The sequence below is a fragment of the Chenopodium album genome, chromosome 20 (assembly GCF_948465745.1).
Source record: "Chenopodium album chromosome 20, dcCheAlbu1.1, whole genome shotgun sequence".
NCBI classification, from domain to species: Eukaryota; Viridiplantae; Streptophyta; class Magnoliopsida; order Caryophyllales; family Amaranthaceae; genus Chenopodium; species Chenopodium album.
Genome location: NC_137853.1, coordinates 6,078,699 through 6,102,500, shown reverse-complemented (window position 1 = coordinate 6,102,500; position 23,802 = coordinate 6,078,699). Strand labels below are relative to the sequence as shown.

At 34.9% G+C, this 23,802-nt stretch overlaps 3 protein-coding genes and 1 pseudogene across 6 annotated transcripts; 3 read left to right on the top strand and 1 right to left on the bottom strand.

Annotated features, from left to right (window-relative positions):
- Window positions 1-883: 883 nt before the first annotated feature.
- LOC145598233 (F-box/kelch-repeat protein At3g61590 pseudogene) lies at window positions 884-4,847 on the top strand (annotated as a pseudogene). 3 transcript variants are annotated; one of them, XR_014103517.1, is made up of 3 exons: window positions 884-923; window positions 2,237-3,615; window positions 4,071-4,847. The product of XR_014103517.1 is annotated as an F-box/kelch-repeat protein At3g61590 pseudogene, transcript variant X3 (transcript). The 3 variants fall into 3 exon arrangements; XR_014103515.1 differs by having other exon boundaries at window positions 2,237-3,735; XR_014103516.1 differs by having other exon boundaries at window positions 2,237-4,847.
- A 3,310-nt stretch (window positions 4,848-8,157) lies between these two features.
- On the top strand, window positions 8,158-13,194 carry LOC145598343 (uncharacterized protein At5g41620-like). The gene is made up of 3 exons (XM_081654687.1): window positions 8,158-8,874; window positions 10,265-10,390; window positions 11,290-13,194. The coding sequence occupies exons 1-3, from the start codon at window positions 8,368-8,370 to the stop codon at window positions 12,664-12,666; spliced, it is 2,010 nt and encodes a 669-aa protein (XP_081510813.1). The 5' UTR covers window positions 8,158-8,367; the 3' UTR covers window positions 12,667-13,194.
- A 1,165-nt stretch (window positions 13,195-14,359) lies between these two features.
- LOC145596684 (uncharacterized) lies at window positions 14,360-20,132 on the top strand. The gene is made up of 3 exons (XM_081652903.1): window positions 14,360-14,529; window positions 19,781-19,913; window positions 19,998-20,132. Exons 1-3 carry the CDS (start codon window positions 14,360-14,362, stop codon window positions 20,052-20,054), a joined length of 360 nt encoding a protein of 119 aa, XP_081509029.1. The 3' UTR covers window positions 20,055-20,132.
- Window positions 19,953-21,985, bottom strand: LOC145598641 (uncharacterized). Its single transcript, XM_081655023.1, has 7 exons — window positions 21,711-21,985; window positions 21,420-21,589; window positions 21,213-21,315; window positions 20,813-20,929; window positions 20,553-20,723; window positions 20,316-20,439; window positions 19,953-20,229 (listed from the first exon to the last, which is right to left on the bottom strand). Exons 1-7 carry the CDS (start codon window positions 21,963-21,965, stop codon window positions 20,117-20,119), a joined length of 1,053 nt encoding a protein of 350 aa, XP_081511149.1. The 5' UTR covers window positions 21,966-21,985; the 3' UTR covers window positions 19,953-20,116.
- Window positions 21,986-23,802: the final 1,817 nt, after the last annotated feature.

The following is a 23,802-nucleotide window of genomic DNA, read 5'->3' as shown; positions in this document are numbered from 1 at the left end:
TATTATATGATTTATATCTCTATAGGTTAATGAAGGTTTATGGTAATTTTTAAAAGATCGACCCAATAAATATGTATACTTTATACTCCCTCCGACCCTCCATGTCTTGTACGTAGTATATAAGATCGACCCAATAGTTATGTATATACGTAGTACTTCGTATATGATTCGAATTGTCTTAGTGTAATGTATAGTTCCCCAATATCAATTTTTTTTTTTTAATTTACACTTATTATTGTTGATTAAAGATATACAGAGTAATTCATTAAAGACAAATGTGCCGATCAAATTAGACCACTTAAAAAATACTTGTATAGAGGACAATCTTTTGGAGAAGGAGGGAACAAGAAGGATTCTTCATTCCATATTGATGGGCCAAGTAAACCACCATATAATATAAGCACCAAACCTAACCAGCTGAAAATGAAAGGGCACTGATAAAATTCCATAAAAAAATTATAAATACTTCATTCTCCAGACATTTTTGGATGGATAATGTTTGATAAAGTACACTACAGTATTTCATCCCTCATTTCTTGTTGCCGCCGTCTATCAATCAATCAATCAATCAAAGCCTTAATCCCAAAAGTGGGGTCGGCTAACATGAACCAAATTTGATTATTCCGTGTAGTCATCAACATAAATCTTTCTCCTCCATCCCTTACGATCCAAAACTTCATCCTCACGTAAATCCATGCACTTCATATCCTTCCTCACTCCTTCCAACCAAGTCATCTTTGGTCTCCCTCTTCCTCGTTTAATCCCTCCATGGTCCCACTCTTCCACTCTTCGCACCGGTGCACCCTCGGGTCTCCGTCTTACATGTCCAAACCAACGCAGACGATTTTCCCTTAATTTATCTACAATGCCCGCCACACCTACTTTGTTGCCGCCGTCTATAATCGCCAATTTTCGATCATTTGGTATGCAATTCATTTTATTTTATTTTTTTTCTCAAAGTTTTGATTTTTATTTCATGGGAAATTTCTGTTCTTGTTAGTAATCATCAATTCATCATCAATCTACCGAATTTCCTTTTTGCCCCAGTTTTTGTTCCTGTAAATTTATAATCTTTGGTTGATTTGGTGTTAATTAGTTAATTGTCAGAACATGATTTTTTAATGTGAGTTATTTGGGTGATTATGTGTTTAGGCTCTTCTAATTGTAAAATTGCCTTAATTCGACCAGAAATTGAGTTAGATTATGGAATCAAATGCATGGTAATAAGAATCAAGCACCAAAATGATAGTTTTCATTCCGATCCCAACCCTGTTTGCGAACCGAACGCTCCTGATTGATATGTCCTGTATTAATGTATTACTATCTCCGATTTTTTTTAGTTGCAACTTTAATATTTTATATCTCTCAAATAATAGCCCAAAGTTGCAACTAAAAAAAATTGGAGGTAGTATAATAATGTGGGTTTTTGGTGTTAAATTTGTTTGTTATGTTATTGATTTTATTATGAAATCCGTATTGTACTAGAGGTTCATTGTTATTCCATCTTCACGCAAAGCTAGTTAGTATTGTAGTGTACTTATAAAGTTATAATTCGCTCACTTGTCCGTTCAATGTCATTTGTAAATTGTACATTTGTAATACAAACTTTTTTTAAAGTATGCCCCATGCCTTCTGGTGCGGTTAGGGTATCGTGAATTTCGTGTATTATAATGTGGAATGTGCATAACTGAGCTCCTAAGCGTTGGTGAACGATGGGGTAGATACATGGTACTAGAACATAATTCACTAAGGGGTTGGTAAATTGTTGTAAGACTTGTAACTCATATGAGTCTCATATCTTTGAAGTGTCTTGAATGAATGTCTGTTTGTTACTGCTATTATTTCGTTTTCTTTATATTGTGTTGGACTGTTGGTACATTGGTTGGTCATTGCCGTTCTTGTAATCATAATTATGCAACTTGGGTCCAGTTTTAACAATTACAGGAGCAATTGGAAGTTATTTTATCCGATTGAAAGTTGCTTCTGGATTTGAAACATCTTTAAGTTTTCTTTGGCTGACATTTTCTTTTCTGCATCTGTAAGAAATTCTTGACTGGTTGTCCACTTAGAAAATTCTGTATTTTTTTTTTTCCAATTTTCCTTGAATGTTATTGTGTTATCCAACGATAGCTCAATCAATTCTTTGATGGTTCATTGTTTCTTGTGATACCTCATTGGTCTTTTTTTTTTAGCTGTTTTTCTCCTCACCAACTTTTAGGTTTTTATTTTTTTGCAGTTTGACTCATGGAGCTAGAACCATCTTGGGAGGATCATGATTGTGGATACTTGTCGGTTAGTAAAGAAGGCCATACAAGTGAACCTGATTTGGTTGACCCTTTGTTAGAAATAACTCCTATCAATGATGAAGAAAAGGATGCTGTCTGTATTAACTCCATTCTCCCAGATGATATTTTAGAGCGAATTTTTGGACATCTTCCAGTTTCAACTATTATTAAAGCAGGTTGTGTATGTAAGAAATGGAATGATATGTTGCAGTCTGAAAGATTTATACAGAACCTGCCAAGCACTTCACCTCAAAAACCTTGGTACTTCATGTTTACCAGCGACTCTGATCCACAAGGGCATGTATATGACCCTATGCTTTTGAAGTGGTACAGATTTGAGATCCCTTATGTTGAGATGCCTAGTTGGAATCTTTTTTCATCTTCAGGTTTAGTATGCTTTATGGATAATGACTCTAGGAGAAAATTATATGTTTGTAATCCGGTTACAAGGTGTTGTCGAAAGCTTGCAGGGCCTTATGGTACAGAACTATCCGATTACTGTGCCCTTGCAGTCTCATTGGATGAATCATCACGAAAGTATACACTGGCTATAGTGAGATCTAAACAATCTCCTGGAGAACAGGCAGATTGGGGTCTCTCAATCGATGTTTATAGTTCCAAAAATAAATTATGGGCATGTCCTGTGGAGGTTAATTTACAAGCTTGGAGAAGTGGAGCTGACAGTGTGATATGTGGTGGGATTCTGTATTTTGTGGTATATCTAACAAGGACACTAGGCTATATAAGTCCCCACTATGGTGTGCTGGCTTATGATCTTGCTTCTGAGTCCTTTGACCTTGATGTGGTTGAACGCGTGATTCTGGCACCTTGTCCTGTCACATGCATGCGGTTGATGAACATTAAAGAGGAGCTTGTTATGGTGGGAGGGATTGAGAAACAAGGGAGATCTGGCGTGATCAAGGGCATTGGTATTTGGGTTCTTAAAGGGAAGGCGTGGGAAGAGGTTTCCCGTATGCCAAACAAATTCTTCAGAGGATTTGGGGAGTTTGATGATGTCTTTGCCAGTAGTGGATTTGACAACCTCATATACATTCAGGGCTATGGAACTCCTGCTCTTCTTATGTTTGAAATGACTACAAGAGAATGGAGGTGGTCACACAAATGCCCTGCCACCAAGAAGTTTCCTCTCCAGCTGTTTTCTGGAATTTGTTTTGAACCTCGGTTTGATATTTCTCCATGATTTGGGCAATCTTCGATCATCATTTCTTCTTGACTCTGCTAGATTTCTACAGTACTCATTTCCATCAATATGCGAAACATTAGCATCCAATAATGAGCAGGTGGTACCCTCCTCCATCCAATCCTCATGGTAAGTGCAGGCAGTTCCTTAATGATGGTACATTCCGTGTAGTTGAGAGTCGGTGCTGCATTATGTTGCTGATGCTTCTTGTTTCCTATTTACTAGTTCTATGACTGGTGATATGCCGAGGTAAATTGTTCTCTGGGCTTTGAACCATTGTCTTCTCTTATAGAGACAAAAAATTTGCTTTCTGGAACCAAAATTCGAAATGGATTGTGGTTCAAATGTAATTGCTATATATTATTTTTGAAACAATTTTGAGCTCATTTTTCTCATGTCATTCCTCTGCTTTAGGGTAGTTCAATAAATTGGAGTTTGAGCAAAGGGTGATAGGGTCGAAAAAGTATATAATCTATATATCCTGTACTCTTGATTTTATATTGACATTTTATAATTTAAGGGTATTATAAGTAATTATTTTTCCTAGACACAAGTTAATACTATTTTTATCTATTTGTTTGTAGGAAGGAAGATTTTGGTAGTGTATCTTATTACCGCTCAGATTCAAAGAAGCAAAGCCCACAAGCCCGATCGACTCACGTGTCTTAAAGACTTAAACAATCAAGGACTTGAATTGAGCCACAAGGGCTTTGAAGTATAACAATCTGCCACTTAACAGAACAGAGAGAAGAGAGTAGCTCAAAACTTTTCATTGTTCTCACGTGTGAAGTGAAATCAGCGTTGAGCAATTTTTGCAGAATGCCAAGTGAAGGCTGATTTTCTAATTAAACGATGTTTCATTAAAGCTCAACTTCGACGGATTGTTTTGCAACAACTCAGCAGTAACAGCCGACATGATTCATCATCAGGGACAACAATAGTTCACTCATCAAGGCTACCACCTTCAATCTTGAAATCTTGGTATTACCAAATTAAAATCTTCACTACATAAGCTACGCCTCTCCATAAAGGTATTGACATAGCTTTACAACATGGTATCCTCAAAATTCAAATTGAGGGCAACTATCTGTTAGTAATCAACTATGTCCAAGGCATTAGGTTCATTCCATGGGAGATCAAGCACAATGTGGTGCAGCTAGTCAATGAAAACATGGATATTATTCCTTGTAACAAATCTAGTGTAATTTCCGTTCTTTTTTCAAATGCATTAGAAATTCCCTTCGCGGGGAGGGATTTCATAATGCCTTTTCCTTTTTCTTACCTTAAGAGGAGGAAAAAGAAAAAAGAAAAAACAACGGGTGTATGATTGAGTAAGTACGAAGTATAATTTATTATAGTCAGTCTCTATACCACCCGAGTTTTTTGTCGCTTTATACATTGAAACACAAGTGTCCTAAGACTGAATCTACATACATAAACCAATGATTAAAGAAACTGATTATTGTATGTTGCTTTTTTTGTTAAACAAAAATGAGTATTGCATTTGTTTAAGGGTAGGAAGAGGTGGGGTGGAGCGCGGGGAACAAAGGGTTGGACTAATTTTGCTCCACTACATGCATACTTTATGATAAGCACACTTTTATCTACAATTTTCACACCAACACCCACCATACCGCCCTCGCCCTTGGGGTAGTATGTGGGGGTAGGTCTAGTCTACAATCTCGCTAACCATCTAATACATATCAATATATGAATACTCCCTCCGTGTTTTTTAAGTGATACATATTGGACCGGCACATAGTTTTAGACAATTTAATTGACTTAAATAAAATAAGAGGTAAGTGAGGTAGTGGAGTATTAAAAAATTGTTAAAGAAAGATAGTGGGGTTAATAGTTTATTGAAAAGTAATGAATGTGAGAGGAAAGATATAATAAAAAAGTAGTAGTGGGTTTGGGTGGGGACCATGAGAGGAGAGATATATAATTTTTTAATGTATTGTTTTGCCAAAAAAGGAAATGTATCACTTAAAAAAACACGGCCGGAAATGGAATATGTATCACTTAAAAAAATACGGAGGGAGTATATCATATCTATCTTCTATTCTCTAAAATTATCTCTCTCAATTCTTTAAGTCTTTTTTTTTTTTTTTTTTTTTTTTTTTTTTTTTTTTTTTTTTTTTTTTTTTTTTGACGAAAGTTAATTAGTATTGTAAATTAGCTAGTTATGCTACATAAGATTTAAGCTAAGCTCTTTTATAGTTAGTTTGTGCCCCAAATCTCTAGGGATTAGCTACTAGCTTGTGATTAAAATGAACATTTATTTTTTAATTAGCTTATTAATTTAATTTTATTAATATATCAACCAGTGGCGGACCTAGGAATTTGACGGTGGGGGGACAATTTAGCTAATTAGATTTATTAAAAAAAAAGTTCGGGTATACAATTAAAAAAAGTTGAGTACATATTCAATCCAAAAGACCATATTATAAATACAATTTGGGACTTCGGGTACATATTACTAAATATCCTTCGAGTTTTCATTCTTTGAAATCGATCAATGACATCATCAGGAACTTGTAAAAACACTTTATCTTAATGAAAGTCACCAAATAATCATTCATTCATTGACCACCCATACTAATTCACCCTAATAATTCAATTCACTAAAAATTCATTTCACAAACTAATTAACCAAATAACTCTCTAATTCACAACCATTGAACAATGATAATTGATAAATTCACAAAAACATTACTTAAAATTTGTAAAATAGGGTTTTAAAAATATGGAAACAAAAAAGAGGGAAAACCTACTTGGCGAGGCGGTGGCGCGGCAGTCCGGGACTCGGAGCCGCGTGGGTGGTGGTTTGTGCCTTTGTGGTTGAGAAATAGGAATAAGTGAGTAGTCGAGTGGTTTGGTTGAAATAAAACACCCCAAAAAAAAAGGAGAAATGTTACAAGGGGGATTCAAACCCTTGATGTAGGTGAATCTCATATTAGACCCCTTGTCATATTATTTATAGCCCACTACCAACTTAGCCAGGACAACCTTCTTATTTATTTCTTACACTCAATTGTATATAACTATTTTCCTAGTTTTTTTTTTTTTTTTTTTTTTCCTTTTCCTCTGTTATTTTTTTCCCGAAAGTGGGGGGACGAATGTCCCCCGTTGTTCCTTCATGGGTCCACCCATAATATCAACCCTCTTTTTGGCTAGTTTATCCTCAATCACAATCTAATTTCATTTTTTAACTTTAATGAACAAGCTAATAGCTAGAAAAATTTTTAAATTACAAACAAGTCCGTAGTTATAACTATTATTATTATAGTGCAGTATTTTTCATACTCCGTATATAATCTTTCAAATAATCAGAATACATTGGAAATAATGCCAGTCTTACAACTCCTATAAAATTTTTGAATTTTTTTTTTTACTGTAATTGTGAACTATCCCATCAATACAAAAAAGAGAGTAAGGATTAGACTTGCGCCAATTTGACACGCAACAAAATAAGCATCGAGCACACATAGAAAATTCTAAGGAAAAATAAATACAGTAAAAAAATGGGTTTTTGTGCAAGCAGCAAATTGGCTTTCTGTCGGTCTTGTTTGGATGTTTCAGTAAGAATCAAAAGGACTAGTCCCATCTAACTTAGAAGATGACATTAAACGATCACTTCTCTAGATTCACTTTGCTCATTTCTAGATTACCATTTTTAGTAACAATTTTATGCCTTAAAGGACGCGTGTTAGGCTAATGCTTCATCTTAACGTTATTTTTATCTTGCTTTTTGCTAACTACTATACCGTCCATTTGCTAATGGAACATGCATTTGCTACGTGTATGAATAAAACGAACCTTCATTGCATTATATAAATAGATAATCTATTGCATATTTCTATGTATTATATAATAATCACATCAAAAAGTTAGCTAAAATTTTCTTATAGTAATCCCTTGTTAAATTCGTTGTGTTACCAAGTAAAAGGTAAAACTAACAAAAAATAAAACGAAAAATGAGTACATAAACACCCTTTAAATATCTTCATTGACTTTATTATTTTTCATGAAAGAGTATATATATTAAGACTGACCTAAATGAACACTATAATATCAAGGATATCTCTAGATTCTCTCTTAATGGTTCAAACAGTCCTCTTCACCTCATTTCATTTAGATAAACCTTTAACTTAGTCTTCTTGTACCACATAAACTCATACATTACCCGATTTAAAAACACTACACGTCTACACTTATAATATACTACCTCCGTTACATTATATTTACAACAATTTGACATAAAGTAGAGAGGAAAAATGTCTAATCATTGCAAATAATATGTAACGGAGATAGTACTTATTATCTAATACAGAGTAAATTTATCATAGTGTCACCATTAAAGATAGGTCTAAACATTAACGTATATAGTAGGGTTAGATGACTTGTCAGGGTAAAAAAAAAACAGCATAGGTCATAGCCTCCATGGGGGACCAATTTGATTACCACATTTGTAATAATTACAATCATAATCCGTACTTTTTGTTTCTCTTCACAATTCTCTTTCTTTCTCCTGGAGAAATTATTGCAGTCTTCCAACTTCCTTCAAGATGACACCAAATTTTTGCCAGGTAGCAAAAACCCACGTACTAGTATATAAATTTTTAAAAATAAATAAAAAAAACATAAAAAAAAAACAGAAGTAGAAAAAAACAGAGGAAAAAAGAAAACCAAAAACAGAGTATATCTGAGATTTCTGACAGAAGTGAAAGCTAATCTCATCAGACACCCAAAATCCACAAAAAAAATCAAGCAAAATCAAGAAAAAAATGGGTGAAATCCAGAAAATCAGTCAGAAAGGAGTGAGCTTGAGGTGAAAGATGAAATCTTTAGAGAGAGAAAGAGGGAAATTTAGAGAGAGAAATGAAAATAAGGGAAGAAGAAGAAGAAAGTGGGGAAAAAGGTACAATTTCAGCGGAAAAAAAGGATGAATTTTTTAGTAGAAGAAGAAAGTCTTTGCCTTTATTGGCTGCCTGTAAAAGGGGTTTTTGTGGGCCCAGAAATTCCACTGTTACTACCCCAGTCATCTTATGGAAGGAGGTTGTTGTTGTTGGAGCTCAAAACACCATAATTAAAGGCAACAACAATAACAACACTTTTCCACTTTTTTCTTCATATTCTCTCTCTTGTTCTTCTTCTGCTGCTGCTCAATTTTCTGCTAGGAAACTTGGTTCTGTTTTTTGGGAATTTCAACATTATTATAGTAATTCTGAAGAAATGTATTTGGGTGTTAATAATCATAATCAAAGGGGTCGTAGAATTCATCATAGATTGAATAAAGATGAGGGTTTTGATCATAATCTTCATCAGATTAATGGACATCCCTCTTTACCTGTTGATCCTCATAGAGGCGGTTCTTCTGATTATCAGGTTACATCTTTTACTCTTTTTATTTTGAAGTCTTGAATTTGTTGTTTTAATTTGGATTTTTGATTGTTATACCAATTGTGAGGTTTTTTTTTTGTCATATTTGTTGTTTCTTTATTTACTTGAAGTTAGTAGACATGAAGGGTAATGATAATGAATTAATGATGTATACGAGATTTGATCTTAGACTTTGTTTGCTTTCCTTGATTTAGAACTGGGTTTTCTGTTTTAAGGCCTAATTCATGATATTTAATTGAATTTTTTGTGGGTTTATTTCAGGAAGCTTTCACTTAGTCTTGATTATTCTGACTGCTGGTACATTCTGTTAATGACATTTAAAAATTTTGTTTTCAAGCCCTATTTGATGATTTTCTAGCTTTTAAGTCATCAATAACTAGTTGAGTTTGGTGAGCTTCTTCTGGTTTTTAAAGATGGGTATGTTTACATATTTGTGTCTTGCCTATTGTTGTGGGATGTTACATGATTGTTTAGTTACCCAATTGAGATTTTCATTTCTATTATAAGTATCATTTGTTGTGGGATGTTACATGGTTGTTTAGTTACCCAATTGAGATTTTCATTTCTATTATAAGTATCATAGTATGCTTGTTAGCCTGTTAGGTCTGTTTAATATCCGGAATTTAGCTCATGTGCGTCACTTTGCTATGACTTGTGGGGTTTTGTTTGTTGTTACTTGTTGCCATTGTATGAACTGCTAGCACCTAACTCGACCAAAAAGCCAATCCTTGATCAGGATTTCATGTTAAAGCAGCTGATAAACAATGCTGAGTGTTTTGTTGGATAGACGGCGACCTGACAGGGTATATGGAAACTGTTAGACAAGTAAGATCTTCTCTGATAGGAATCGGATTCTAGAGTCTAGATGCCCTTCTATGCCGCTGATCGATCAGTTTTGTCTGATATGAGTCAAGGACTTAATTATTGCATACCGAGCTTAAGTTGAGTTTTCTCTATATGATTTTTTTTGACTCTATTGATGTCTATTTTAGTTGTTCTGTTGAGCAGTGCTTGCAATTGTAATTTTGGAAACACTTACTGCTTAATTTACTTGGATAAAAAAAAAAGTAGTTTGACTAAGAATTCGAGGAAAGTTGCTTCGAGTATTTCAGACATGCCTCATGGGAAGTTAGAGTTTTAGTTAAATTAGTCGAAAGGCATATAGCTAAATTGGAGTTGGAATCCTAGGATGAATGTCCATTGTTGTTAAACAACGTTTCAAGTTCTAATGAATTAAACGAAAATATGCTTAGTGATAGCTCCTCAACACACCTAACTTAGCTTGAAACTTATGAGAAGATTTTAGCTTTCAAAAACTGGAATAAAGAGTTGCTCATCATCTTAACTTTTGTTTATTGAATCTGATGTGCGGCAGCCTTCAAGTGCTGGTAGCTTGAGGAGACATATTGCAGCCTCACTGATGCGGCATCATCAATCATCAGAAAGGAATAAGCATGCTCTGCAGCCTCTTTCTCCCGCAAGCTATGGTAGTTCCTTGGAGGTACTTATCTTTTATTCTTTAATTATTTGTTTGTACCAAATTTTTGAGCAATACAAAGAGGTATCTTTTCCTCTTGATCAAACCAAAGGTACTGTTTTGCTTAGTAAGTTAGTATGTGCAGTTTGTACATACTAACCTATGGAATTTGTGGGCTCATATACAATGTTGAAATAACGTGTACTGTTTGGTGTATGATCAGAGTAAAGCTCCGAAGGCATCTCGGAATGCCTGATTTATGGCAGTTGAGTTACAAATCTTTTTGCACTTATCTATGACTTTCTATCGCCAATTCCGGCTACTTGGACTAGGGACTCCTATTACAGATAAATATCATAGGGTAGCACCCATACCTTTCTCAACTCATGTTTCTAGGTCTCTAATTGAATATTCCGAGCATCATTTCAACAACTTCAGTGCTTGCTTATTCTGACCGGACCATATTATATATAGTTTGCATTATTTGGCCCTTCATGATGTGTCTAGTGCTCAAATCCCATGTCAAATTGTTGAATATCCGACAAGTGTAGTGAAGCTGTGAATTGAATAGGAGCATTTTTTGTATTTGAGGGTTAAATTAGTGTTATACTTCCCTCATCTCCCCTATGAACTGTGGTTAAGGTGCATATTGGAAGGTAAGGTCCACCTCGGCTGGGTGTATCTCTAATACAAAATGATTAATGAAGTTGAAATTGTATCTCCAGATCTTTTCAAAGTGCCAGAATGTGCAATGTTGCTAGTAAAACTGGGTCGATTGATGCCCTGGCTGACATAAGCCATTTTAGGGGGATATATTTTCCCTTCTGTCAGAGGACTTTTTTTTTTCTTTAATTTATTTCTGTTTTTAATGATATGGTTTGTCCGTATTGCTGAATGACGTGTGTCTGTGTGTGTACATTCAGATGGCTCCATACAACCCAGCAGCAACTCCTGACAGTTCAATTGAGTTAAGGGGAAGGATGGGTGAGCCTAATTACGGCTTTAAGACATCAACCGAGTTGCTTAAAGTGTTGAACCGTATATGGACACTTGAAGAGCAGCATGCTTCCAATGTGTCTCTGGTGAAAGCATTGAAACACGAGCTTGATCATGCCCGTGGTAGGATCAAAGAGTTGCTCAGAGATCAACAAGCAAATCGTCATGAGATTGATGAACTAATGAAGCAAATTTCACAAGATAACATATCTAGGAAGAGCAAAGAACAAGAACGGATAGAGGCTTCTCTCCAATCTGTGAGAGATGAATTGGAAGACGAAAGGAAGTTGAGAAAACGATCTGAAAGCTTGCATAGGAAGTTAGCTAGGGAGCTGTTTGAGATCAAGGTTGCCTTATCGACCACTCTCAAAGAGCTTGAAAAAGAAAGAACATCAGGTGAGCTCTTAGAAGAGCTTTGTGATGAGTTTGCCAAAACTATTAGGGAATATGCAAAACAAGTGCACGATGTCAAACACAAGTCCGACAGGGACTGGACTGGTATCACTAGTCATGACAATTCGATCCTACACATTTCCGAATCTTGGCTTGATGAGCGAGCTCAGAGGAGAGACAGGGAAGCACAGAGAGCATCTGCTGTTGTTGACAAACTGAGACCTGAAATAGAGACATTTCTCACAGCTCGACAAACAGCTAACATTGAGACTAAAGAAACTGATCACAAAGAGAGCCGTTTAAGGCGTCGTTCCCTCGAATCAATTCCTGAGGTTGGAAATGCTCCTGAAGATTCAGCTGCTTATTCTGACTCTCGCTGTGCTGAGAAAAGCAAAGTAGGCCTCAGCCACTACGAGGAGCAGGAAGAGCTTGCATTGAATGGGAGGAGGAAGGGTCAAAGTCCTCCTAGTGTGCAGATTTCGGAACCTCAAAACACTCAGGAATCTAGAATGAAAACAGGTGAAGGAACCCCAACAGAAATCAGCATGCTACAGAAGTCTGAGATTTATGATTCCTACCAAAAGAAGAAGAATTACGACGAAGAAGGGCATGGATCGAACTCAAAAACAGTTGACAAACTAATTAGTGAGTTGCTGTTATCAGAAGGTGGGAGTTTCCCTCCTGAATATGAATACAAGGAAGCTGCTTCGAGTAATCCTTCTACATTGAAAAGGAATGCAAGCCCTGTGAGACAGTGGATGACAAACATGAGATCCCCGGATCCCAAAATCTCTGAATCATCTTCAAGGATGCAGTCAGTGAGAGAGAATTCATTAAAAGCCAAATTACAAGAACCCAAGTCTAAAGGAGGGCAGCGTTCACGTTTGAAAATCCTCAAAGGTTCGTCATGAGTCATAAAACTCATATGAGACTATTGAAGAGTTTAAATGTATAGCTTACTGGAATTTTTTTTTTTGTTTTTTTGGTTTTCTAACATGCTTTTAGTCTTTTAGAGATAGATTTATCAATTATCTTTGTGAAATGTCCTGGTATGTTTTGTAATGTTAGTTTTACAAATTTGTACATATTGAAAAATCACGATGTTCTAGATTTCCAATGCTATCAAGCCAGAGATGTTGCACATTTTCAGTAATCAGGTTCCCTTCAAGGAAGAAAGGAAGTAGTATATTTTACTTCATGGTCATCGAATCAATCATAGGGATGGGAGTCCCTGAATCCATGCCCAGGCCTCAGTCAGGCACGACACAATGGTTCGTGCCATGCAGTGTCATCCTAAGCCCATATTCAGCCTGGCTTACTTAATATTCGTGCCTTCGGGATAAGTAATGTGTACACTTCAATTTTTATTGTAGTTTCCTTTATTTATCAGTTAAATTGAATCAAGTTTTGTTGACATTCATTTCTTTTTGTTTCTTGTAATCTCCTTTGTTGTTAGCTTTAATGAAGTTCTGTATTCTTTCTGTAAGTACTTTTTTGGTGAGTGAAACTATATTATGCAGTTTTCCTTTTTTAGCCACATAACATTTTATTGTAATAAGGGTTTGGGTATATTAGAATGATCAAGTTGAGAGGTAAGATTTTGGAAATTTCTGGCTAAATCTACTTTGCTAGTTTGTTCTGAATATGTAAATGTCACAATTTTGTTATATCCAACCATGTCCAATTTATGACAAATCTCTTTGAAAAAAACCCTACATAATTTCAAGATAGCAATTAGATTAGGCAATTTATAACAAATCGGCTAAGTGATAGCATTATTTTACCTCTATAGAATTATTACCTCCATTTCCTTTTGTTTTCTTCGCTCTTCCCATGATAAATCATTTTTTTTTTTTTACACTTCTACATCATTCAATTTTTTTGGTAATGGTTATTACACTTAAATCCTCCTTGTCAACACCAAAGAGCTCAAGACTTTCAAGACATACTTTTGCATACACGCTACTTGTAACCTCAACTTCTTACTTTCTTTTCTTTTATTTTTAAAATCTTGTACAAATAGTTTGTGTTAAGAACATTATGAAACAAAAGTAGCATAAAATAATAAAAATAATATCCCACGTCTTAGTTTTAAAGTTGAAAAGACAATACGGAGTACTACCATAATTTCTTCATTTGATTTCTATTTACTACTAAATTTTTTTTAAATTTTTTTTTTTTTATTATAGCAAACAATTTTCACTTATTATTATTATTTTTTTTTTAAAATTTTGACAAGAATATATATTTTTATTTTTTTATGGATTGAAATTGTTTATTTTTTAGCACTATAATTTGTATAAAATTACTGAACTTATTATTATTATTATTATTATTATTATATCTCAAAAACAAAAGTCATCCTGGGAAGCCGAGATACAATATGGGCCCCCACTCCTCTAGCTATAGCAAAGTCTACCCTAATGAAGATATGAACTGCAGCATTATTATTATTATTTTTTACCAAACAAATTAAAATTTCCTAGAAAAAAATAAATATTATTTCCCCTCAAAAAAAAAAAAAAAAAACCTTATTTAAGGCCAAGAAAACAACAATAGGCCTAGATTGGAGAATTGGAAGTTGGGACTTGGGAGTGAGGAAAAATGGGGGGTGGCGCAACGTTGAAATGGGTGTTGCAATTACACAAAGATGTTCCAAAGGCTGCTCGTTTTTACTCCGAAGGCTTAGACTTCACTCTCCATCTCTGCACTCTTCGTTGGGCCCACCTTCAATCCGGCCCTCTCAATCTCGCCCTTCTTCAACCCTCCTCTTGGTATCTTTCTTCTTTTCATTCTATATTATTCAATTTTTGTTTTGGGTTTTTTCTTGCAATAATAATCATATGAAGAAAAACAATTATACCCTTTTTATGATTACATTATATGGTCACGTTATTTGCACTTTTTCTTTGTAAATATTTAATTTTGTTCTGGGTTTCATGTATTTTTTCTTATATATAGCAATTGCATGAACTATACCCTAATGTCATTCTTTTATGTCTTATTAGTCGATTTGTTTTAGTTATGTGAAAGTGTTAATCTTTGTAAAATTTGGGCATGTTTGGCAAATTTACCAATTGCAGTTGTAGGTAATTAGTGTACTAGTGTGTAGCTGTTCTAATGTATGTTAGTGATTAGTTGTTGATTGTTACCATTTGGTGTCCAGGTAATTACAAACTAAGTTTTTGTTTGAAAACTTTCAAGGTAATTCTATAGGTATATTTTGTTTTAGGATGAAATTTTTGCTGTGTTAAAAAAGGTTATCTTAAGCTCTATTAATAGCTACCGTAAAACCACTACCTTCAGTTTAGTGGTATCTTGACCTAGTTAAAACTCCAATGCATGGTATTTATACCCTATGCTTTTACTCGAGCTGACAGAAAGGTTAAATGACTTTGATCAGATTACTCCTTTTGGTTGTCGATATACTATTGTTATTTTCAAAATGTACGAATGGTGTTGCTGATTGTTCATTGAGATGCAACATTTTTTTGGGCTGGTAATTAGTAAGGAATTCAAGCAACAAGCTTAGTAAGCTAGGATATCTTCCAAGTTACAATTTTTTGATTTACTACCTCCGTTACATATTACTTGCAACGATTTGACATAAAGTAGAGAGGAAAAATGTCTAATTGTTGCAAATAATATGTGACGGAGGAAGTATTAGTAGGTTGTGCTTGAGAATATGAAAGCCCAAATGTGGCTCTTCTTTCCTGTCTACTTGCACAAAAAGAAAATGTAGTAACTTTTGTTTGGGTCAGGAGTGAATATTTTGTAGCAGATGTCAAGCACCAGACTTCTATCAGTTCATGCTTGATTTTTGGGGGAACATGGCTACTAGGTAATTACTTGGTTATATTGGCATGGTGTTGTTGGTTTAGTTTGTGTGTGTACTGTGTTAGTTGATGAGGAAAGAGAAAGGGGGGGGGGGGGGGGGGGATCAGTTTGATGGTTCATGCAAATTACCTGTGATAGCATGAAGTCTAGCCTAGATGTAAGTACAATTTTATATATGGTTTAAAGGTAGTGACAGTATGAAGTCTATCCTAGATGCAAAATGTAGTAACTTTTGTTTGGGTCAGGAGTGAATGTTTTGTAGCAGATGCCAAGCGCTAGACTTCTATCAGTTCATGCTTGGTTTTTGGTGATCTGAAAAGGAGAAAATGGCTACTAGGGAATTGCTTGGTTATATATTGTATTGGCATGGTGTTTATGTGTGGACTGCGTTAGTTTTTATATGCTTACTGTATTAGTTGATAAGGAAAAAAAAGGGGGCATGCATATTAACCAGTGATAGCATGAAGTCTAGCCTAGATGTAAGTACAATTTTCATATGGAAAAGTCTTAATAACTAGTAAGTTGACTTTGATCTATTTACTCCTCTCTTGGGTGGGGTTATACTATTTGTCATTTTCAAAATTTCTTGGTGTTGTTGATTATTCATTTTGGTGCAATGTTTTTTTGGGCTGGTAATTCGTAAGGAATAGTAAGCTGAGATATCTTCCAAGTTACAATTTTCTGATTAATCAGGGGGCTGTGATTGAGAGTTGAGAATATAGAAGCCCAAAATGTGGTTCTTCTCTTCAGGTTAGTGTAGAGGTTAGAGCCAATAGAGGTACTTTATTAATTTCATGAATACAATTTTGTTAGTCATTGAGGCTGATAGGAGAGATGATGTTCTAGAGGAACAAGTATGATATGCAAGGAGTGTAATTTTGTAAAAGATCAATTTTGTTACAAGTATGATGTTCTAGAGGAACAACCCTTTATTCAAGTTGTAAAATATTCAAGGAAAGAGATGTTCATGTTGATACTCAAAATTGTATTAAAGGATTGTAGTTTCCCTCCTATCAATCTTAATATGTAAAAGATCACTAAGACGCAACTGAAAATTGCAGTTACCTATACTTGCAGTCAGAAGAAGAGAAATGGGAATATATATATATATATATACATATATATATATATATACATATATATATATATATATATATATATATATATATATATATATATATGTATATATATATATATATATATATATATATATATATATATATATATATATATATGTATATATATATATATATATATATATATATATGTATGTATATATATATATATGTATATATATATATATGTATGTATATATATATGTATGTATATATATATATATGTATATATATATGTATGTATATGTATGTATATATATATGTATGTATATATATATATATATATGTATGTATGTATATATATACATATATGTATATATTTTTTTTGGTGGGGGAGAGGGTATACTCTGTGTTTGGAGCTGGTCAGCAATGAAGGGATTAGACAAGAATTTTATGGGGAGGATGTCAAAATAGATGAGTTAAATTTTATGTGTCCTGATCAAAGAGAACAATGAAATAGTGAAAGTTTTGATGACTGCACTAGGAACAATGGCTTCATGACCAGGTGTTTGGATGAGCATGGTCCCCTTTTTGTGTCAAGTAGTATTTTCATTAAGTAAGATTTGACTAAAGCTAGTTCCAAGAAATCCACTTTGTTTCACACCATTGTCAACTCAATTGTCTACTTCTTTCCAGTCTAGTTACACAAAAAGAAATTGCAGTAACTTTTGTTTGGGTCAGGAGTAGATGTTCTGTAGCAGATTACATGCGACAGACTTCTATTAGTTCATGCTTGGTTATTTGTGATCTGAGAAGGAGAATATGGTACTAAGGGATTACTTGGTTATATTGGCATGGTATTGGTTTAGTCTGTGTGAGTAATGTGTAAGTTTATAAGAAAAGAGGGGGGGGGGGGGGGGGGGGGGAGGAGGTGGGGGAATGTTCAGTTCAATGGTTCATGCAAATTAATTTTATATAGCATGAAGTCTTGACTAGATGTTAGTAAAAATCTTAAAATATGGGTTTAAAGGTGGCTATTGAGTACAGGATTGAGCCTTGTTTCAGGAAGAAATTATGGTCATCCCTATCTCTATTTTCCAGGGAAATTTTCTTTTAAATTAAATATTCACCCGACCAGCCTCGGTTGGAAGTATGGTCATCCCTATCTCAATTGGGGGGGGGGGTATTTTGGGGGATAGCTGGATAGGGTTTGAACCTGAGATCATACATTAGCATCGTAAAGGTAGCTCCATTGTTTGCTTGGGAAGACAATAAATTCACATGATATATTTACTTCAGTTAGTTAACTATATGCCAGGCATGATGATAGCTTTGGTATTTGCCGTTTAAATTCATCTTATAGTGGGGCATAAAGGACTCCATTCTGAGTATGTGGAGGTCATCTGAAGACTGGAGAGGTTTTGTGCAACCTACAAACTGGATTGCCTATATGGGATGTTAGGCTGAAAGAATTAGTATTTAAAATGAAAGTGGAATGCTGTAATTATGAAATGGATATCTGCAATTACCTTTTTAACCCCGCACTTCACAGCTGCTCAATATCATTAATGGGGTGTCTTCAGGAAAATATGAATGTCTTTTTTTAGGTGGTAATACTTGGGTCTCTTTGAAAGAGAATAAAAGATTCAAACGAAACGAGAGCTATTTGGAATAAATATGGTCTACTCCATTTGGGAAAAATTGTATGTGGTAAACACTGGCGAGTTTTGGACCTTCTTCTCCCCACCATCACAACCAAATAAAGGATTTTTAATTGGAAATTTGCTTCTAAGAAATTATCAAGCATAGTTGGCTGAAATGCTCAGGTGCATTCTCTCGTATCTGAATCAACTATCTACAAAAAAAATGAAAAGCTGAGATTGCCATACATAAGTTTTGAAGTGATAGAAATCTCATTGGATTATTTAATAAGGATATTAAGAGTTGAAGAATACAATGGGAATTGTGTTTGAAAGATATTAACAGTGTGTTTGGATAAAAATATGAGAAAGAAAAGAAGGGGAGGGAATAGAAAGGAAGGGGAGGGAAGAAAAATGAGTTTTCCTTCCAAATCTCTCCATTGTTAGAGAGATTGATTTCCTACAATTTAATCCTTTCATTTCTCTCCCCTCCAATTCCTTTCCTTCCTCATTTGTTATCCAAATGAAAGATATTTAATCCCTCCATTTCCCTTCCCTTCTTTTCCCTCCATCTCCTTCAATCCAAACAAAGTGTAAAAATCCCTGATAGATGGAGTGTTGCTTTCTACATCGACATTACAGCCATTCTTTTGAGGTTGAGTGAATGACAATTTGAGCGTAGAGTTAGTGAGTTCCTTGCTGATAACTACCACGTCAAAGATCTGATAGGAGTAATTATGGCATGGATATTCTTTTTTTTTTTTTTTTGTATAGGCTCTTACTTGTGTCTTGTTTTGGTGTGTGGTATACTGGCATTGGCCCCAAGGTTGCCATTTAGGCACCTCTTTCAATGTGCTACTACAACCAGCTTATGTCATCACTTAAAGTTTCAATAGAGCATCTCACCGTCTTAGCATCACAGAATTCTTGGGGGTTAGGGAAAGGATCAATCAGAGTGCTGCATGATCATGAACTACATACAATGGTTGGAAGTGGGTATTTTCACAGAATTCTATCATAATTAGGTTTGTTATTTTTGGTGGTGGGTATTTAATTATTTACTGCTCAGGAAGGTTTTGAAGTAGTATATGTCAATACATTGGTTTTATCTGGAGAGAATGAGAGATGTACGTAATACTCAGAAGAATGTACTTAATATCACACCTTACCTTGGTAATTGTTACCTCGAGAGATGATGGTTTAGTTTTCTACTGTTAAAATTATTGGCAACTCTAAGGGCCTTACGTTGAAATTCAGTTCAGTTCAGCTCAGTTCAATTCAGCTCCTAATTTCCTTCTGTTATAAAATATTCATTTCAGTTCAGTTCAGCTGAGTTCAGTCAATGAGAACAGGCCCTAAATCTTAATTCCTTCTCCATCTTTTTCAAAACCAAAAGTAATCAGAAAAAGACTATCTAAATGTTTTTGTCAAATTTTTAATTAAAGGCTACATCTTTTTCACTTCAAAAGCTAATTATTTGTGCTATCCCACAGTGACACTGTCATGCAGAAGGGGCATTCTTCAATGTTGTCATTTACTGTCCCTGACCTCCGTGGTACAGTGACAAAATTAGCTTCATTAGGTGCAGAGCTGGATGGTCCAATTAAGCATGAAATCCATGGAAAGGTTTATAGCTACTCTTTTACTAAAATAAAATACAGTGCTGTCATATAATTCAAAAGGATCTAAGTCGTTTGCCGTTGTGATTAGGTTGCAGCCATGCGATGTTTGGATGGCCACATGATAGGCCTTTATGAACCCCTTTGAGATCTTTGGCCACGAAAGAACATCATGACATCTGAAGAGTTTTCTGGAATACATCTGACCTTTTACATATGGAATGAATGAGTCACCTTTCCTTCTTTTGGGTTCCCTTCAATGATAGATAGTGTTGGTCCATCAAGATCGAATACAGCTGTGCACAATGTGTACAACGTTGGTCCTGAAATTCAGAGAGATGAGCGGCTATATCGAGTTTTCTGTAAAATAGGATATTGAAGAAGGGATCAATTGCAGGTTGCTGTATACCTGACATGTAGATGGGATATCTTTTGTCATCTATGTCTCCAAGGAGTGAAAGGAAATCTTCTTTTGATTCTTGCGGCAGTGAAGCTGCTCGTTTTTGTCTGCTAGTTGAATTTTCATCTTGTATCTTCAACAAAAAGACGTGATAATATGTAGTATCTAATTTGATTAGTTTGGTTAAAAAGAGCTACTTCAAAGCATTGATCATGATAATATTGGAGTTCTATTGTTTTTTTGTACCTGTGGAACTTGAAGGTGAAGATACATGTTTGCGTGGAAGAATGGTGTTGCATTGACCTCATAGACTGAAAATCGATTCCTTGATGCTGTTTCTATATTCAGAATCTTGCGTTTTGGTATATCGATCAGGTTATAGCTATGTCCAACAGACACTTCTGATGACTGAATTTTCTGAAGACACGTGAATAATGACTGTTAAGATTTATTTCGGATGCTCATTTGGATGTAAAGATACAAGTAGTCTGAAAGTAGCTTTCAACCTTCAGTGCATCATCAATGCTTGTTGCTTCAAGCAGATCTCTTGAAATAAAGTTCCGCCCAATGCCTCCAGCTACCATTTCATCTTCACGAGGTGGTACCGAGTTCAACGTGAATGCCTTGGAAAACATCATAATGGTACATAAATGGTTTGACAAATATACCTAACCTCATGTAAAAGGAGATAATTTTTAAGATGGATGCCGGAAAGAAAGTTTCATTTGATAAATTGGGTGTAGTCCTTTTTATTTGGCATGCTCTCTGGTATTATAATACTCTTCTGCTGCAGTGTTGCCTCAGAACAAAGTTTGTGTGACCTCTAAGAGTACTACTACCAGTATTACATATGTTATCGTATGTAGTACGAGACTACGAGTAGTACATAAGAAGTTCAGAGATTACTAATCCATGACTGTTAAAGCCAAATGCACAGCTTGGGAGCTCCCCGGCGTATGTATATGCTGTGAAGGAAATTCCATTGCCTAAATTCGCTTGGATCAAGTATCTGCAACACAATAGGATGCAATATCTTAATACTGCTACATTCGAAATATCAAGTTGCATATCCTAACTCAAGCCATTAGTACTTGCATAATCATGCTTACGTACGTGTGACCGACTAGAGCAACATTTGCATCTTCATTGTGCACTACAATGGCCATACTGTCACTTACTACCAGAACGGTAGAGCAATCATCTGGTGAATCTTCAGGTGTATTCGCTCCTTCGGTCTTTGTCATAAATGCTAATATCTCTTTCCTGAAGTTGATAAGTATTATCTGCACATTAAAGACAGTAAAAAAAAAAGACTTCATAAGCCACCCAAAATAATGCTATCCTGCTACAATAGCTGAAGATAACACAAGCATATAAAGCGAATCCAGGTTCATTATCCTGTACATCAAGAACAGGCACACCACTTCCCTCCGCAATCCCAACGAGCTCATCCCAGTAAAGCGGGAACTTGCTCCGGTTGTTTTCAGTAAGAGAATCGATTAGCGGTTTTGCAAGGTGGGTTTCGGCGTAAGGTCGGAGCTGAGTTTGTAGAATAAGGTCTGTTGCTAGTCTGCTCTTTATCAAGGATGAGAATCTCTCCCCAATTAGATACCCCATTTCATAGGAGCTCTTACATGGTCCAACTTCAAATATCTCCATGAATATTTGCTTAAAGTAAATTTTTGCTTGTTTAGTATAACCAAATATGTTGAGAAAGTTACTAAATTTGTGTGAAACGAACTTAGCTCATCTCTTCTAACCTTATCTATTCAGCTTCTACCTCACATGTTTGAATGCTGGGCCTTTGGGCCAATTATTTGACTTCAATTGAAATTGTTTGAGATTTAAGATTGAGTTTGGGCTTTGAATTTACACTGATAAGTTGGGCCCTCTATGGTTATCTTGATGATTATCTCTGAAAACCTAACAAGAATCCGTGTAGAACTAATAGCAATTTTAGCATTTGTTCACTGATAAGTGATTAAATATGTCATAAAACTAATTTTCTCATGTTGATATCAGATAACATTTGAGGTGAGTTGGAGGTTAAGGATACAGTGGCCGGGCAGTAATGCCATCCGGCGCAAGGGTATTCCCTGGCGGACCTTGTGTTGTTGTGCCTGGCCGCGGTTTTTACTTTGCATTTAGCTGAGTAGCAAGTTGGAGTTTACTCAGTTTAGTAGTTGCGCTTCCAAGTTCCAGCTACATAATATCTCCCTTAACTCGAAAGTTTGATGCTTCCTTGTAAATTTCTACCCTTTGCATGAATTACTAAAAGTTCAACATCTTCGACATTTAACCAACTGAAACCAAGGTAAAGCACAATTGAACTTGTAAAATGGAAGTGCATGTTTTAGTTATATATGTTACTCTTCCTATATTACACTTAAAGATGATTATACAACTAACGGTATAACACTTTGACTATTGCATATTTATAATCATAAATTCGTTCGATAGACAAAGTTCAAAAATCAAGAATCCATGCAAAATTACCTCTCTATACCTATAAATTTAGGTTAAATCACTTAAATATATGTATATGCTCCATTGTCGTATACTCTCTCTGTTTTTTTTTTTTTTTTTTTTTTTTTTTTTTTTTTATGCATCACTTTGACAATTGTACTATTCACATACCATGGTTGACGTAATTTTTTCACCTCTAAAAAATAAATAAATATTATTATATAATATATCATTAGATTGGTCATAATGTCTAGTTCCATAATATAATTTTATTATAATTTTTACTAATACACAATTACAGATATTAATGGTTAAAGTAGTGTCTCGACAAATGTGTTGGTCAAACTGATGCATATTAAAAAATAGAGGGAGTATATGACAATGACTAATTAAATGATCCATGAATGATTCAAAATCAACGTTGACCCGAGTATTTTATGTCTGAATAGTGCTTGTTCATCTTGTCGGCTCAACATGTACCTTGTTAAAATTCAAACACGGATGGATTTTAGGCAATTGCCAATATATATATGAGACTTCTGTTAGGGGTGTAACATATATTGAGGTACAACCATACATACACCCACGAAACGATTGCTTGAAATTGTACACTTTAACACGACAACAAGCACAATTGTACATGAGCACATTGTTTGTAAAACTGTAGACTAACACATTATACGGTGGAATCTTAAGCAACAGTTGTTTAGGTTAATTTTAGTACATAACGAATGACAATTCGTAGTCAGTACTACCATCAGGAAGATTTCACTGCCCCACTAAATATATGGCCTTTCCTTTCTATCAGTAGGAAATGCATCACTGCAGTGAACTCCACTCCACTGCAGATTTTTTTTAAAAATACTCTGATCCCAACCATCGCAACAATAATACTGTAGACATTATTACGCAGTATTGTATTTATTAAAAAACGGAGAGAGTAAATAAATCATAAAATAGGTTTATTTGAAATTTTTATATATTTGAAATTAATTACCTAGAGTATAAATTACATTAGTTGTAAACTAAA